Here is a 12408-nt window from a genome sequence, read left to right on the forward strand (position 1 = left end):
AACTCAATCTGAAATGTTTAAAAAATATGAATTAAAACCTTTGCTAAAATATAGGCAAATTTATTTTAACACAAACAAATGAGTAAAAAAATAAATAATAATAAAAAACACCTTAAAATTAATATATTGCAAAGTTTTATTGCACTTTTATTAACTAAAAATTTAATTTATTTTTAGCTTAAATCAAATGCGATTATATACAACACATAACATTTTTAATCCCATGTGCATACATTTATTATGAATATGATCATAAGCAATAAATCACTGTCACGGCAATTTCTGATCTTACCAGTAAGACTTGTTGTTAAAAATGGAAACCATATTGTTCTGATGTTGCACTTTATGCATCTTTAAACTTTTCAGAGACAGTATTAATAACGCACGACGGAGTAACCACCGAATTATTTCGACCCAAAAAACTTGCTTTTAATTTTTGTTGTGCACTTGCAAAACTTATACCCCTAGCTTTTTCGCATAGCTTGTTTTCGTTAGAGAATGTAATTGTCGAACAGGGGTGTGTTCGATCACATTCAACTGTGTAAGTTCTGTTCTTTTCGGCAGGCATTAACGCTAATGGGGTTGGCACAACAAAAGAAGTGCCTCTCAAAAGGATAGGCTTGTTGCAGTTTCCACTGTAATGCAACGCAACTTAACATTATTACAGCATTTACTTAGTAATGCAAAAGCAACTTAGAGATATAACAAACCTTATTTGATGTTTAAATCTTCTGTGGTTAAAAGTGGATACTTTGTCCCTGCTTTTATAGAAGTTGCTCTAAAGAGCAAAACCATATTTATGTTTATATTTGCGATAAAAAAAAACATATCAAACAAGTCTCAAATTATTTTTAACAAATCAAAGGATTTACCAAGTCTTTGGAATTGTTGGATGATTGATTATTATCTGCTTTAACAATCTTTTCAATTCCATGACTTGGTCCATCTACCTCCCCTAGATCGGGAAGAGTTTTATCGAATCCTTCCATACCCAACAACCACCATGTTTCCATTGTTCCTCGACCCTAAACATGTAATACTTTAATAAGCAATAATTTAAAAAAGTGAATAAAGGTTCAACTTTTAGTTTAATAAATGCTTTAACAGTTAAGCATTATTCAGAGAAAGAAAGCAAACCTTTAATTCGATCATTCCTCTCTTCTCCAATTGAAAATTCTTGCTACTTTTTTCAAGAAGGTTCTTTGTAATGGTACTAATGTGAACTCTACTTGCTAAAATAAAATACAGTGATTAATTCAAAATTGTTTTTAAGCAATTAACAAATGTACCCCGAATTTGAAAATCTAATAAATTCTTCTTAAATAAATTCGCTAACAAACAAATTTTTGTGTCTTCTATTTCACAACAAACGTTTTTTCAGTTTTTATGTTTTCAAAATACTTACGAATTCCTGTTGACTCTAATCTGGATGCAGTGTTGATGGTGTCACCAAACAAACAATATCTTGGCATCGTTAACCCCACCACCCCTGCCACGGCAGGTCCTGCAATTTAAATGAATAAAAAGATAAAATAATAAAAAAGATTCGACAAAGTGTAACGAATTCGCCATATTGATGTTTACTCTTAAGTCTTATCTATTCCTTTTCACGTGTTTACACCTAGGCCTCTTCTTTACACCTTATCATTATCACGTGTTCTGTATCACGTGACTTGTTACTTTAACTGTTTAATTGTATTGTATTGATTTAGTATTCGTGATACAATTTTGTTGACGGTTGACGTAAATCTTGCCCAATAAAATACTATAAATATTACTACGGCTTATTATACAAAAGACAACAGGAAAAATCGTTACAATATTCATAAAAAAAAACTGGACTTTCATAGTGCTCTCAAATTTTTAGTAACTAAACTTATAATTGTTACCTGAGTGAATTCCGATTCTAATTCGAAGTTCCAAGTTAGGTAAATGGTTTATTTTAAAAGTAGTTGTGGCACTTAGAATCTCCAAAGCCATTAAAGCCATTTCTTCAGCATGCCTTTCACCGATCACCTATTCACAAAAATGTGTTATGGCTTGATAGAAAATATTTAAATAATATATAAAGTAATAGCCTAAGGTAGACTGCAATAAAATGGATTGCAAAACTACAATAAAATATTGTGGTTTATATGTTAAAATACATACTTTTGGTATTCCTGAAGAAACCATGTATGCATCTCCAATAGTTTCAACTTTGTAAACTTCGTATTTTTCGATTACAGCGTCAAAACATGTATACAAGTCGTTCAAAAAATCAACAACCTAAAAATATAGAAATAAACTAACTATAATCAATTACAATTTACCGCTTTTTAACCAACTTTGTAAATTGAATAACTTTTTTAATTTGTAAGTAGACAACTTTGCATAAAGTTAGGTATAGCCTATTTCTATTGCAAAAATTAAAACTATAAGAATTAAAATTCAGTAATATAAATTGAAAAATTGTCTAACAGAAGCTGATAAGTTTACCTGCATAGGTGTACTAGCATGTGCTATTGTAGTAAAACCACATATGTCACTAAAATATATTGAACACATCTCGAACGACTCTGGAATAATTCGTTTATTGGCCATCAGCATTTTAGCAACCGATCTAAAAATAGGAATTGACATTAGACACTTTTATATAAAAATAAATATCATAATTAAATATATTTAATATTTTAAAATGTCCAAAAGAAAAATTTTTGATACTGGAAAAACCTAAAAAACTTTTTTTTAAATATAAATTATAAAATCAAATGTAAACAGTTTAAGATTGGGCAAAGCAAGCCATTTAACTAACAAACAATTAGCTTTACAGTTACAAAGTATTTATATAAAAACAACCAAAATTTTTAAGCTAGTTTTTAAATAACAAGTACTCACGGAGGTAACATTCGCATCAGAAGATTTTCTGTTTTCTTTTTTTCTTCACCCAATTCAGCAGTTCTCTCGTTTACTAAATCCTCTAAGTTTCGACTGTAGTCCTCAAGTTGTTTCATCATACTTTCGACAATGTTGTGACGTTTGCCTCTGTTCATCCGTTTAATTTCTGAGTATATAGCACTACGAAGTGAAATAGCAATGTGATTAGACCTTTGCATACATTTCAGAGTATGCATAAAATACAAACCAACAAAGAAATAGGCTTAAAAATTCACCATAAGTATTATTTTTTATTTATTACTTAAACCTAAGCACTTTTAGTATAAAAGGTTGTTAATATAACATCACATAATAAAACCGCTAATATTTTTACCTAAAAGTAAGCCTTAGCTCGGGTTGTTCCTGCCAGCATTGTTTCATGATTTGTATTATCTCAGCAGGCCCAGCCTCTGGGTGAACAAGTGGCCTAAAATAATTAAACGATGTTTATATTTTAATCACAAACTTATGATCTAAAAGTTAAAGATCAGTTTTCTAAGTATTGTAAATCTGTCCGCTTACTTAAGTAATAAGCTTAAAGTTATCAAACTAATTAACTTCAAGAGTATAAAATTACCTTAAAAGAGGTGGCGGTTTCTTAAGTTTTTCTATAACTTCTGCAGGACTTAAACTTGACATTCCAAATGGTTCAGATTGCATAAATATTTCCTGACAAAGCAAAATAAATTTATTTTAATATAAATTATAAATTAACAGAAAAGACTAAAACTAATTTATTTTAAATTATATTTATTTACAAAACTCTTTGATGTAAACAAAAAAGTCGATAAATATTAATACCTGACATATGATAGCAAAACTGTAAGAATCTCCCTTTTGAGTCCCAAGCTGACGCAAACCTTCGTCATTTAATAACTCAGGTGCTGTCCATAAAAGATCTATTTAAAAACAAATAAAATGTAAAAAATTGCCTTGAAATAATAAATAAAACAGTATGTTAAACTAAACCATATATTAATAAAACAATAAAATAATGGTCTGTTTACAAAAAAAAATTACTCTACGATCAAACAATACTTAACTTATGCTTAAATACATATTTTAAAGGTATAAAATTACCCCCTTTTTTAAATCAAAAAATAAAAATATTTAAAATTGAACTCACCTTTTGGGTCTTCCGCTTTAAAGGCATCCAGTCGATGTCTCATCCTGGTAACTCCATAATCGGTAATCTTTAGAACAAACCTCGCATCGACTAAACAATTGCGAGATTTTAAACGACCGTGACAATGAAACGGCCCGCAATGAATAAACTTCATTCCCTGTGGCAACCAAAAAAAGAAAAAGGGAAATATTTTAAGTTTTGTAACAAATATTTAAAATTTACATTTACCTAAAAAGAGTAGATTCATAAGTTACAATTTTTTTCTATTATTATATTTAAATTCACCAAATATTGATCAAAGTACAACAATCTTGCAAATATCAAAATGTTTGATTATTGTTTAACTTACCCGGACAAGGTCACATATTAGTGATATTTTAAAGGTTAGATTTAAATCCATTTCTCGATTGTTAATTAACTCTTTCAAGCTTTGTCTATAACTATAATCCATGACAAGGTAGTGATCGTTCGTTTTTGTGTATAATCCATAAAATCCAGTGATGTTCTCATGTTTAATTTCCTTCATCTAATAAAAAAGATTTATTAAAATTCTAGGTATTTAATAAAAACTAACCTTTTAGAAAAGTAAATTACACCGAAACAAATTACATTTTAATTAAAAAATTATTAATGGAAATACATTCCAAGAAACGTTTTTAAGTAATTTATAACATATGTTTATTCAAATGCTTAGATTATCCAAGATTACGTTCATTAGGCTTCTTGATATTGTATTGGCATATGCGAAACAATCCGGCTTAAACCGGTTAATACCAGTTTTGGATACACACTTACTTGTCGAAGCAAATCCAACGTTGCTGTTTTTACATCAATTGCTGAGGTACATATTTTCTTCAAGTAAACGTAATCACCCTGTAAGTATTTAAATAAATTACCATGAAAATAATAAATTTAATAAATTTAGCAAATTTTATAAAATATTTATTAATACATAGGTCCTAAATAAACTAGTATTGAAAATAGGTTATAATACCTTATACATTGCTACAGTCCGCTCGTCGTCCAGCAAACTCTGATCAAACAAAGTTACAAGACTTCCCATTCGTGATGCTTGTGGACTTGGATCTCGTAAACTTCGACTAACATGTTAACATAATAATTCAATTTAAGTTAAAAATATATCACATAAAAAGAAATTAATTTTTTTTTATTTTGTACAAAATATTTGTACTTTATTACTACAAACAAAAAAGAAACAGGCAATATTTCAGTTTAAGTAAAAAGTAACTGCATTAAAATAAGAAACTGCTACTAATAAATATTATTACTTACGCAGTTGAACTTGATGACGTCATAAATTTTAAGTCTTCGTCACTTAAAATCACTTTGTTAGGACCTAATAAAAGTGATTGCCATTCCTTCTTTTTTCTGAAAAAAGTTAAAAGATTTTTTTTACAATTTACCCCATTTATACATTTTAACGATTTAATAAATACAATTATCTTTCAAGATCCTGCTTAAAAATTTACTTTTTTAAGGTTTTCCTACATAAACTGGTCTACATTTAGCAGTAAAATTACTTACTTTAAAAACGTGTAAGCTCCATAGCAAACCAAATATAGTCCGCTTCCAACGAATATATAAAGAAGAAAATCGCTTGTTTTTAAACCGATCGAACCAGTCTCGCATAAAAAAACTGGCCCCTTTTCACAAAAATCACCAGGCATTTGACCGAGGTCTTCCCAACTGTGATTGGAAGTCTTTATAAGCTGGTAAAATGTAAATTAAAACAAAATTTTATGAAGTATATAAACTTAAAATTTGTCAACAACATTGTCTAAATGTTATTTTGCAAAAATATTTTTACAAAAGCAAGCTTGGATAAATGTCTATTTTTTAGAAGCTGAATATTATTTACTCTTATATCTAACGTCACCATAGAAGAATATAATAAACAATGTTAACCTTACATAGCAAATTGCTATTTAAAAAATTAAAACAATTATAGAACAAAAATAATTTTTTACGTCAAATCGAAATTTAAAAAAATTATTAAAAATTCTAACTTTTCTAAAAAAAATACAAATTAAATTAACCTTAAAATACTTTTCTTCGGTTTCAGTTGTATCCACAATTGCCACTGGTCCCATTAATTCTAAGGTGTCTAAACAAATGTCATTTTCTTATCACAGAAATATCGATTTATTGTGCTTTTTATATAAGAAAAGATATAAGTTGATTTATATACAACGGTGCGATGTGAAATCGATTGAAAATCAAACGAATCTAATATCACCGTTACTGAATTATTAATATACGATACGTAAACAGTAATATTATAACATCAAAAAATTTACATATTATGTAAGAATAATAACATATTAAATATTATATAACAGATTTACAAGAATAAAATATTAGAAAGATTTTGTAAACATGCTATAGCTAATAAAATCTAAAAAAGTTATTAACATTTTTTAAAGCAAAACCTAAGTCATTCACAAAATCTTATTTCAAATAACTAATTGTATTTTTATATTTATTTTCTGACCGTTGTTATCGTAGATATGCCAGATTGAGTAATTCATTTTTCTTTGACCAGTCCGGTTATCAAATTGTATATTTCCAGTATAGCCTGTAACATCCTTAAAGTTCACCATCTTTTCAATAAACAACCTGTAAATCAGTTATAAAAAATCAGTTGTCGCCGATTGTATAATCTTTCCAAACAGAATACTTTTTTTGTTTTTTTTACAAATTTTTAAAAAAAATGTTAAATAGCAACAAAAAAATTGTGTTTTATCAAAAAATGGGAAAATATTTTCTGGCTTTAAAAATTTACTGGTTAAAATTTAGTAGATTTTGACATAAAAATATTCTTTTAAAAAAAGCTTTTTATACCTTCCATCCACCAAACCTTCAACTCCATTTTCTCGAACTATTTCAGAAACAACAACCATCATTAAGTAAAGTGAATCTAACATGTATAATAAACTAGTGTTGTCCATTGAAGATGAAATTTCGTCAATTTCTTTCGGTAAATCCTGCTGGTAGTCGTCAAAAGACGGCGCTAATAACAATACGTTGTTAAAAATGTCGTCCTCAATTGAACGACGTTTGACATAATGTTCTGACTGACCAAGAAAGTGTCTGTTGTACAAAGCCGAATTTAAAGAAGTGTCTTCATCTTCTATCAGATTTTCTTGCTGTTCTTGCAGTATATCTATTATTTTAAGTTCGCCGGATGCAAATTGCTCGCTTGTAGTAACAGCACTTCTTCGTGTTTTACCATAAGGTTGAGCAGTAGGCATTGGCTCGTGTAAACTAGCGTTCTGCTCTTCCTTGTGTATTCCGTAGGGATCGATTACTAAAAACGATAAACTACGAGCCCACGCTGTGTCGAAGTTATAAGCACTTGCAATTACTCTACTAGCAGCAGATTGTGTTGAAACTGATATTTCGAACGAGTGTGGAAGACATAATACCACAGCTAAAAGTAAAAAACATCAGTTGTCTTTCAATAAAAATTTAGGGTTTAAAAATCTTTTACATAATGATAAATTTATCGAATTGGTGATAAGTATTGCTATTTTTATAAATGATTTATAAAACTTGATACAAGATTAACATACATAACAATTAATTAATAATTTAGTGTTTGCAAATCAATTGAGTTATTTTGGTGTAACCTATATCAGAATATGTTAAGATTTATTTTATCCGAACAATAAGTATTTTATCAGAATATGTTAATAGCCTTGGTGATAGATTAAGGTGTTTGTTTTAGTTTAACTGTTTATTTCATGTTCTTAAAACAAATAAATTTGTTATAAAATGGCACATTCCTATTAATACTATAAATATACTAACATTGTTTAAATAAAAAAGCCAAAACTATTTATTTGTAATGTGTTTTTTAATTACACAACGTACCTCTAACATCTGCAATGTGCATATGCGCCCATGTTTCTTGCATTTTGGTTTCAAACGCTGTCACGTCAGTTTTAAGTTGCACTACGTCTTTTCCAAAAGTTTGGTAATAATGTATTCCAAATTCGTTGCTGTTTAAAACACTGTGCTCGACTGATCTACATATTGAAAGCCAAGTATCTGGCCAAGACGCTGATAACCAGCCCAAACGTCCCCAATTGAAATGATGAAGCATAGAAACAACTACCTTAGACGTTAAATCAACTGGTGGTTGAATATTAAATAAGGCTGATATATTATCAGCAGTGTGAAGTCTATGATCTTCACATGTCCAATCTACAGTTGGTATATTCCAACTCTTAACTGAGGCTGCTGTTGCATCACATAAAGGCCCATGCTTAATGTCAGATAGTTTCGAAGTATGGTCTCTTGCAAAGCCTAATACAAAAGCGTCGCATATTTCTCTGTCTGTGTTTAACTTGTCCAGAATTAAATTTAGGCTTAAGTCAGAAGAATACAACAATTCTCGAAATAAAATTGAAACCTCGGGCCCTCTGTAATCTTCGTCGAATTTCTGTCTAGCTAAGTTAAACGCGCGACCGTAATCAAGCACATAACGCTGTGAGTTGTTGTCGTCTACCATCCAATTTGAACTTTCGGTTTCTTCGTTGTTATTTCGCGAGAAACCACCACCGTTGTAAATAAAATGTCCCCCATCTTTTTGTGACGTTGTCTGCACTAAAACGCCGACGACAACTTTTTGAAGGCCATTGGAATAAGTAAATTTACTGGCCAATATAAATATCACAGTTGCAAAATAAGTTGCAAACTTGGCCATTGATAATTTCAACAATACCTTTCTTTTAAATTTTAGTTTTTTGTAAATTTATCGTAGCAGCATATTTTGCCTATTTTTGGTGAACCTACGCTGTTCTAACATTCAAAAACGCTGTACTTGTCGTCGGTTAACTGTGCTAACAAATACACCTAAATTAGCCTTGTTTTTTTTTCTAACTTAATACCAACATAAAAGTTTCCATGTAAAGCATAAGTAGTTAAAAAATTACAAGCGAATATGTAGGTACAGTCTGTCGCAGAAACACACGAAAAATCGAATTTTGGTTTTTAATTACAAATGCTTTTTGATCGTATCATTACACTAAGCGGATTGCCCGCAATCTGTTGTGTTATGTTTAGCGTTTAAGGGCACTTTGCATATACACTGTATTGATATGGACTTGGTCAAGCGAAATATTCCATTAAACGCGGCGCTTTTTTGGAAACTGTTGTGAAAAATTATAAACTAAAATGGTTTTCATTATTAAAGTTATCTCAAATTTAATAGTTTTTTGCGTCAGCTTATTTATTAAGTGACCAAAAAATAATAAAACCAAAAATAAAGGATAAAGATATATACAAAAAAAAAATAGTTGAAACTGGTTAAGATAATAAATAACTGGTTTGCTGGCATGCACACAGTGTGCTACAAAGTACTATGATACTAAAAATAAATTAAATAACTTACATAAAATAAAAACTTAAAATTTGGCAATTTAAAATAAATATTATATGCTTAGAAATAAAAGATTTTAATAAAACAACTCCCGAACTCGGACAAAATGAGCTGATTTCCGTTAGGTGGTATACAAACGTAAGCTGGCATTTTTATACCGTCCGCCGCGGTCAAAAGGTTTTTAATAAATTTCCCGCCCGAAGTATAGGCAGATATTCTTTACAAAAAATAATTTAAAATGTTAATTTATGTCTATTTAATTGTTAATACAAGCCGTATTGTTTTATTTCCCAAGATTAAAACTAGAATACCTATTATTCCACCAGTCTGCGACGACAATATTATTCTTAGAATCGCAAGTAAGACCATACGGTAAATCCAGTTCACCGTTCGATCTACCTTTATTTCCAAATTTAAACCGAAATCGACCAAGTCCATCAAATACCTGATAACATGTTATAAAAAATATTATTTCAATGTTTATATGTGACACCTTTTTGGTAAATAGTTACATTTTTAATAAAGAATTTAAAACTAATATAAAATAAATGATAGACTGATTAAATTTTAAATTACTTAAATAATATAATTGTCAATGTAAACTGAATACTTACAGAAGATTTTGTTAAGTTACTTTTATTAAGTAGATGTTTCACCTGTATTCTATTACTCCAGTCTGCGACTACAATATCGCCGTCATTTGTTATCACAATCCCCGTCGGACATATAAATTCACCATCCCCACTTCCCTTACTACCAAACTGATGAAACCAGTTTCCGTCGAGCGACATAATTGAAGCACTGTTTGTATCTGGATCCGTAACCGCTATCAGGCCTATAAAAATCCATGCATTGATAACATAACTTTTATTACATTTGATCACAGGTGCTTTTTTTGCCATGTGATCTTAAGTAATGTGTTCAAGCAGTAATAGAAACTTGCCATAGTAAAATTTCTGAATACTTAATGCAGAAACGGGTGAATCACTTTTTATATGAGGTATTGCTAATATTAGACTATCTATGTTTACTTTTATTTGATTAGTTAACGAATGCATATTCACCGTCATTACTAAGGCAAAGGTGTTTACAGAACTGAAAGCTAAGCCGACCAAATTCATGTAAAAGTCGTCCATGTTTTGACCATAAAGTAACAACATCTCCGCTAGCTACAACGAAATCTCCATTATTTGTCATCGCTGTTTGAAATTTCTAGTGAAATAAAAAACATTTCTACACAATTAACTTAAAACAATCAGCAAATAAAATGCATAATTAAACATTTGTTAAACAACATAATTAAACAACTTTATAAACGCTAAGATGGGCCTACATTGACACTGCATTTGCTTTATGTATCCTTTGTATAGCAATAATTGAATAACTTTGTTTTGAACTTACATGTCCTTTAGAAGCCGGGATTTTTGGAAACGTTTGCAGTACAGTACCAGTTAAAGAATCGTGTATTCTAACACAACTATCCGCTGTTGTCGTTACAAATTTTTGACTCTTGTAACTATAAGTTATTCCCATCACGGGAGCTGTTACATTTATGATTCGGTCTGTGATTGGTTTTGACCAAAAGTTAACGTCAGACTGTCGGCCACTAGAAAACATGTACACATAATAAGGCATTTTTTAAAATAAACTTTAAAGTTTACCCAGATATTTTTGTTAGTAATGGTTTAAATGCAGCATTAGTTTGCCCTTTACTTGTTTATTTGTTGGTTGTGTTGCAAAGTGTATCTATTCTTTGCTTCGACTTTCTCTTGATGTTTTGCCTCTACAACATATGTTGAATAATAAAATGACATTTTATGTTAACTTTAGTTTAGGTTGACTAATGGTTAACTTTTAGTTATAGTTAGTACAAAAATCTTTAAAGTTGTTTAGTAAATATTATTTTAAAAAGTTCAAATTAAGTGATGGTAAAAAATCTGGAAAACGTCAAACTAAATAAAGAAATTTTAAAGCATCTAACATACCTTAAATACCAATAGGTTTATTTTTTTAATTATGTAAATACTTTACATAAAAGTAAATAAAAACATTATGTGAAAACAAACCGACCTCGAAGCGTGGTTGGGTGCAAAGCAGCTGGGTAAAATAAGTTTGGATCTTTATTTTGCGCTTTAAGTTCGGGCGAGTTAGCTACAGGTCTTGATATGAATGTTTTTCGAGAAGACGTTTTGTTCGTTTCCTGCAAAAATAACATTTTAACAAAGGGTGATACTGCATCGAAAAGACAATTTAGAAAGTTTGTGATGTGTATTATTACAATTCGCTAAGAATAATTTCTTTACGTTACTTGAGGAAAATTAATTTAAGTTTAGCAAAATATTTCTAGAAAAAATTCAGTTCAATTACTAAAACTACATTATTTTACTATGCGCAAAAAAGACGGTACATGTTATGGTTGAAAAGATTATAAAGTATTCGGTGTTGTAATATTACTAATCGCACAAAATACCAAAACTTTGTTGTGGCTACAAACCTCAATTAACACTTCCTCAGAAGTAACTACGTCACTCAGTCGAGACTTTGGCGATGTGGTAGGATTTGAAACAGCTAAAATCGAAATCTTTTTCGACCTAATAAAAAAACATTATTTTTCGCCAATGATACCCTAGCACTTTTTTAAAGATGCTTTAACTTCTTAAATAGCAAAACCACAAGTAGAGCATTTGCTAATGCGTAAGTTTCTTTTAAATAATCTAGTACACCATAAAATACTTCAACATTTTTAAAACTAATTACCTGTCTGATGACTTTTTAAGCGAAGCTGACTTCCCATGGTATAGTAATTTATTCGACATTTTCAGTAAATGTCGCTTAAAAGACACTTCAGTAGCTGCGATTGTTTTTATATTTTACTATCCGATGTTACAAAAACACTATGCATTAAAAATCCTTTCTTAATTTTATAAACTGCATTGTTTAACTTTTAAGTCATTGGGTCAAC

General features: G+C 29.7%; 2 protein-coding genes across 2 annotated transcripts; both read right to left on the reverse strand.

Annotated features, from left to right (window-relative positions):
• Window positions 1-230: 230 nt before the first annotated feature.
• On the reverse strand, window positions 231-8771 carry LOC145750692 (guanylate cyclase 2D-like). Its single transcript, XM_082566780.1, has 22 exons — window positions 7937-8771; window positions 6905-7493; window positions 6555-6679; window positions 6100-6167; window positions 5588-5772; window positions 5336-5431; window positions 5037-5142; window positions 4838-4915; window positions 4392-4568; window positions 4043-4199; window positions 3718-3815; window positions 3494-3585; window positions 3251-3343; window positions 2878-3057; window positions 2479-2602; window positions 2152-2268; window positions 1890-2016; window positions 1406-1504; window positions 1138-1232; window positions 873-1025; window positions 711-778; window positions 231-635 (listed from the first exon to the last, which is right to left on the reverse strand). Exons 1-22 carry the CDS (start codon window positions 8769-8771, stop codon window positions 344-346), a joined length of 3954 nt encoding a protein of 1317 aa, XP_082422906.1. The 3' UTR covers window positions 231-343.
• Window positions 8772-9506: 735 nt separating this feature from the next.
• Window positions 9507-12314, reverse strand: LOC145751120 (uncharacterized). Its single transcript, XM_082567208.1, has 9 exons — window positions 12204-12314; window positions 11941-12037; window positions 11517-11646; window positions 11160-11229; window positions 10848-11052; window positions 10511-10658; window positions 10103-10281; window positions 9758-9891; window positions 9507-9663 (listed from the first exon to the last, which is right to left on the reverse strand). The coding sequence occupies exons 1-9, from the start codon at window positions 12260-12262 to the stop codon at window positions 9507-9509; spliced, it is 1179 nt and encodes a 392-aa protein (XP_082423334.1). The 5' UTR covers window positions 12263-12314.
• Between the last annotated feature and the right edge of the window lie 94 nt (window positions 12315-12408).

This window comes from Corella eumyota, chromosome 4 (assembly GCF_963082875.1).
Source record: "Corella eumyota chromosome 4, kaCorEumy4.1, whole genome shotgun sequence".
Taxonomy (NCBI): domain Eukaryota; kingdom Metazoa; phylum Chordata; class Ascidiacea; order Phlebobranchia; family Corellidae; genus Corella; species Corella eumyota.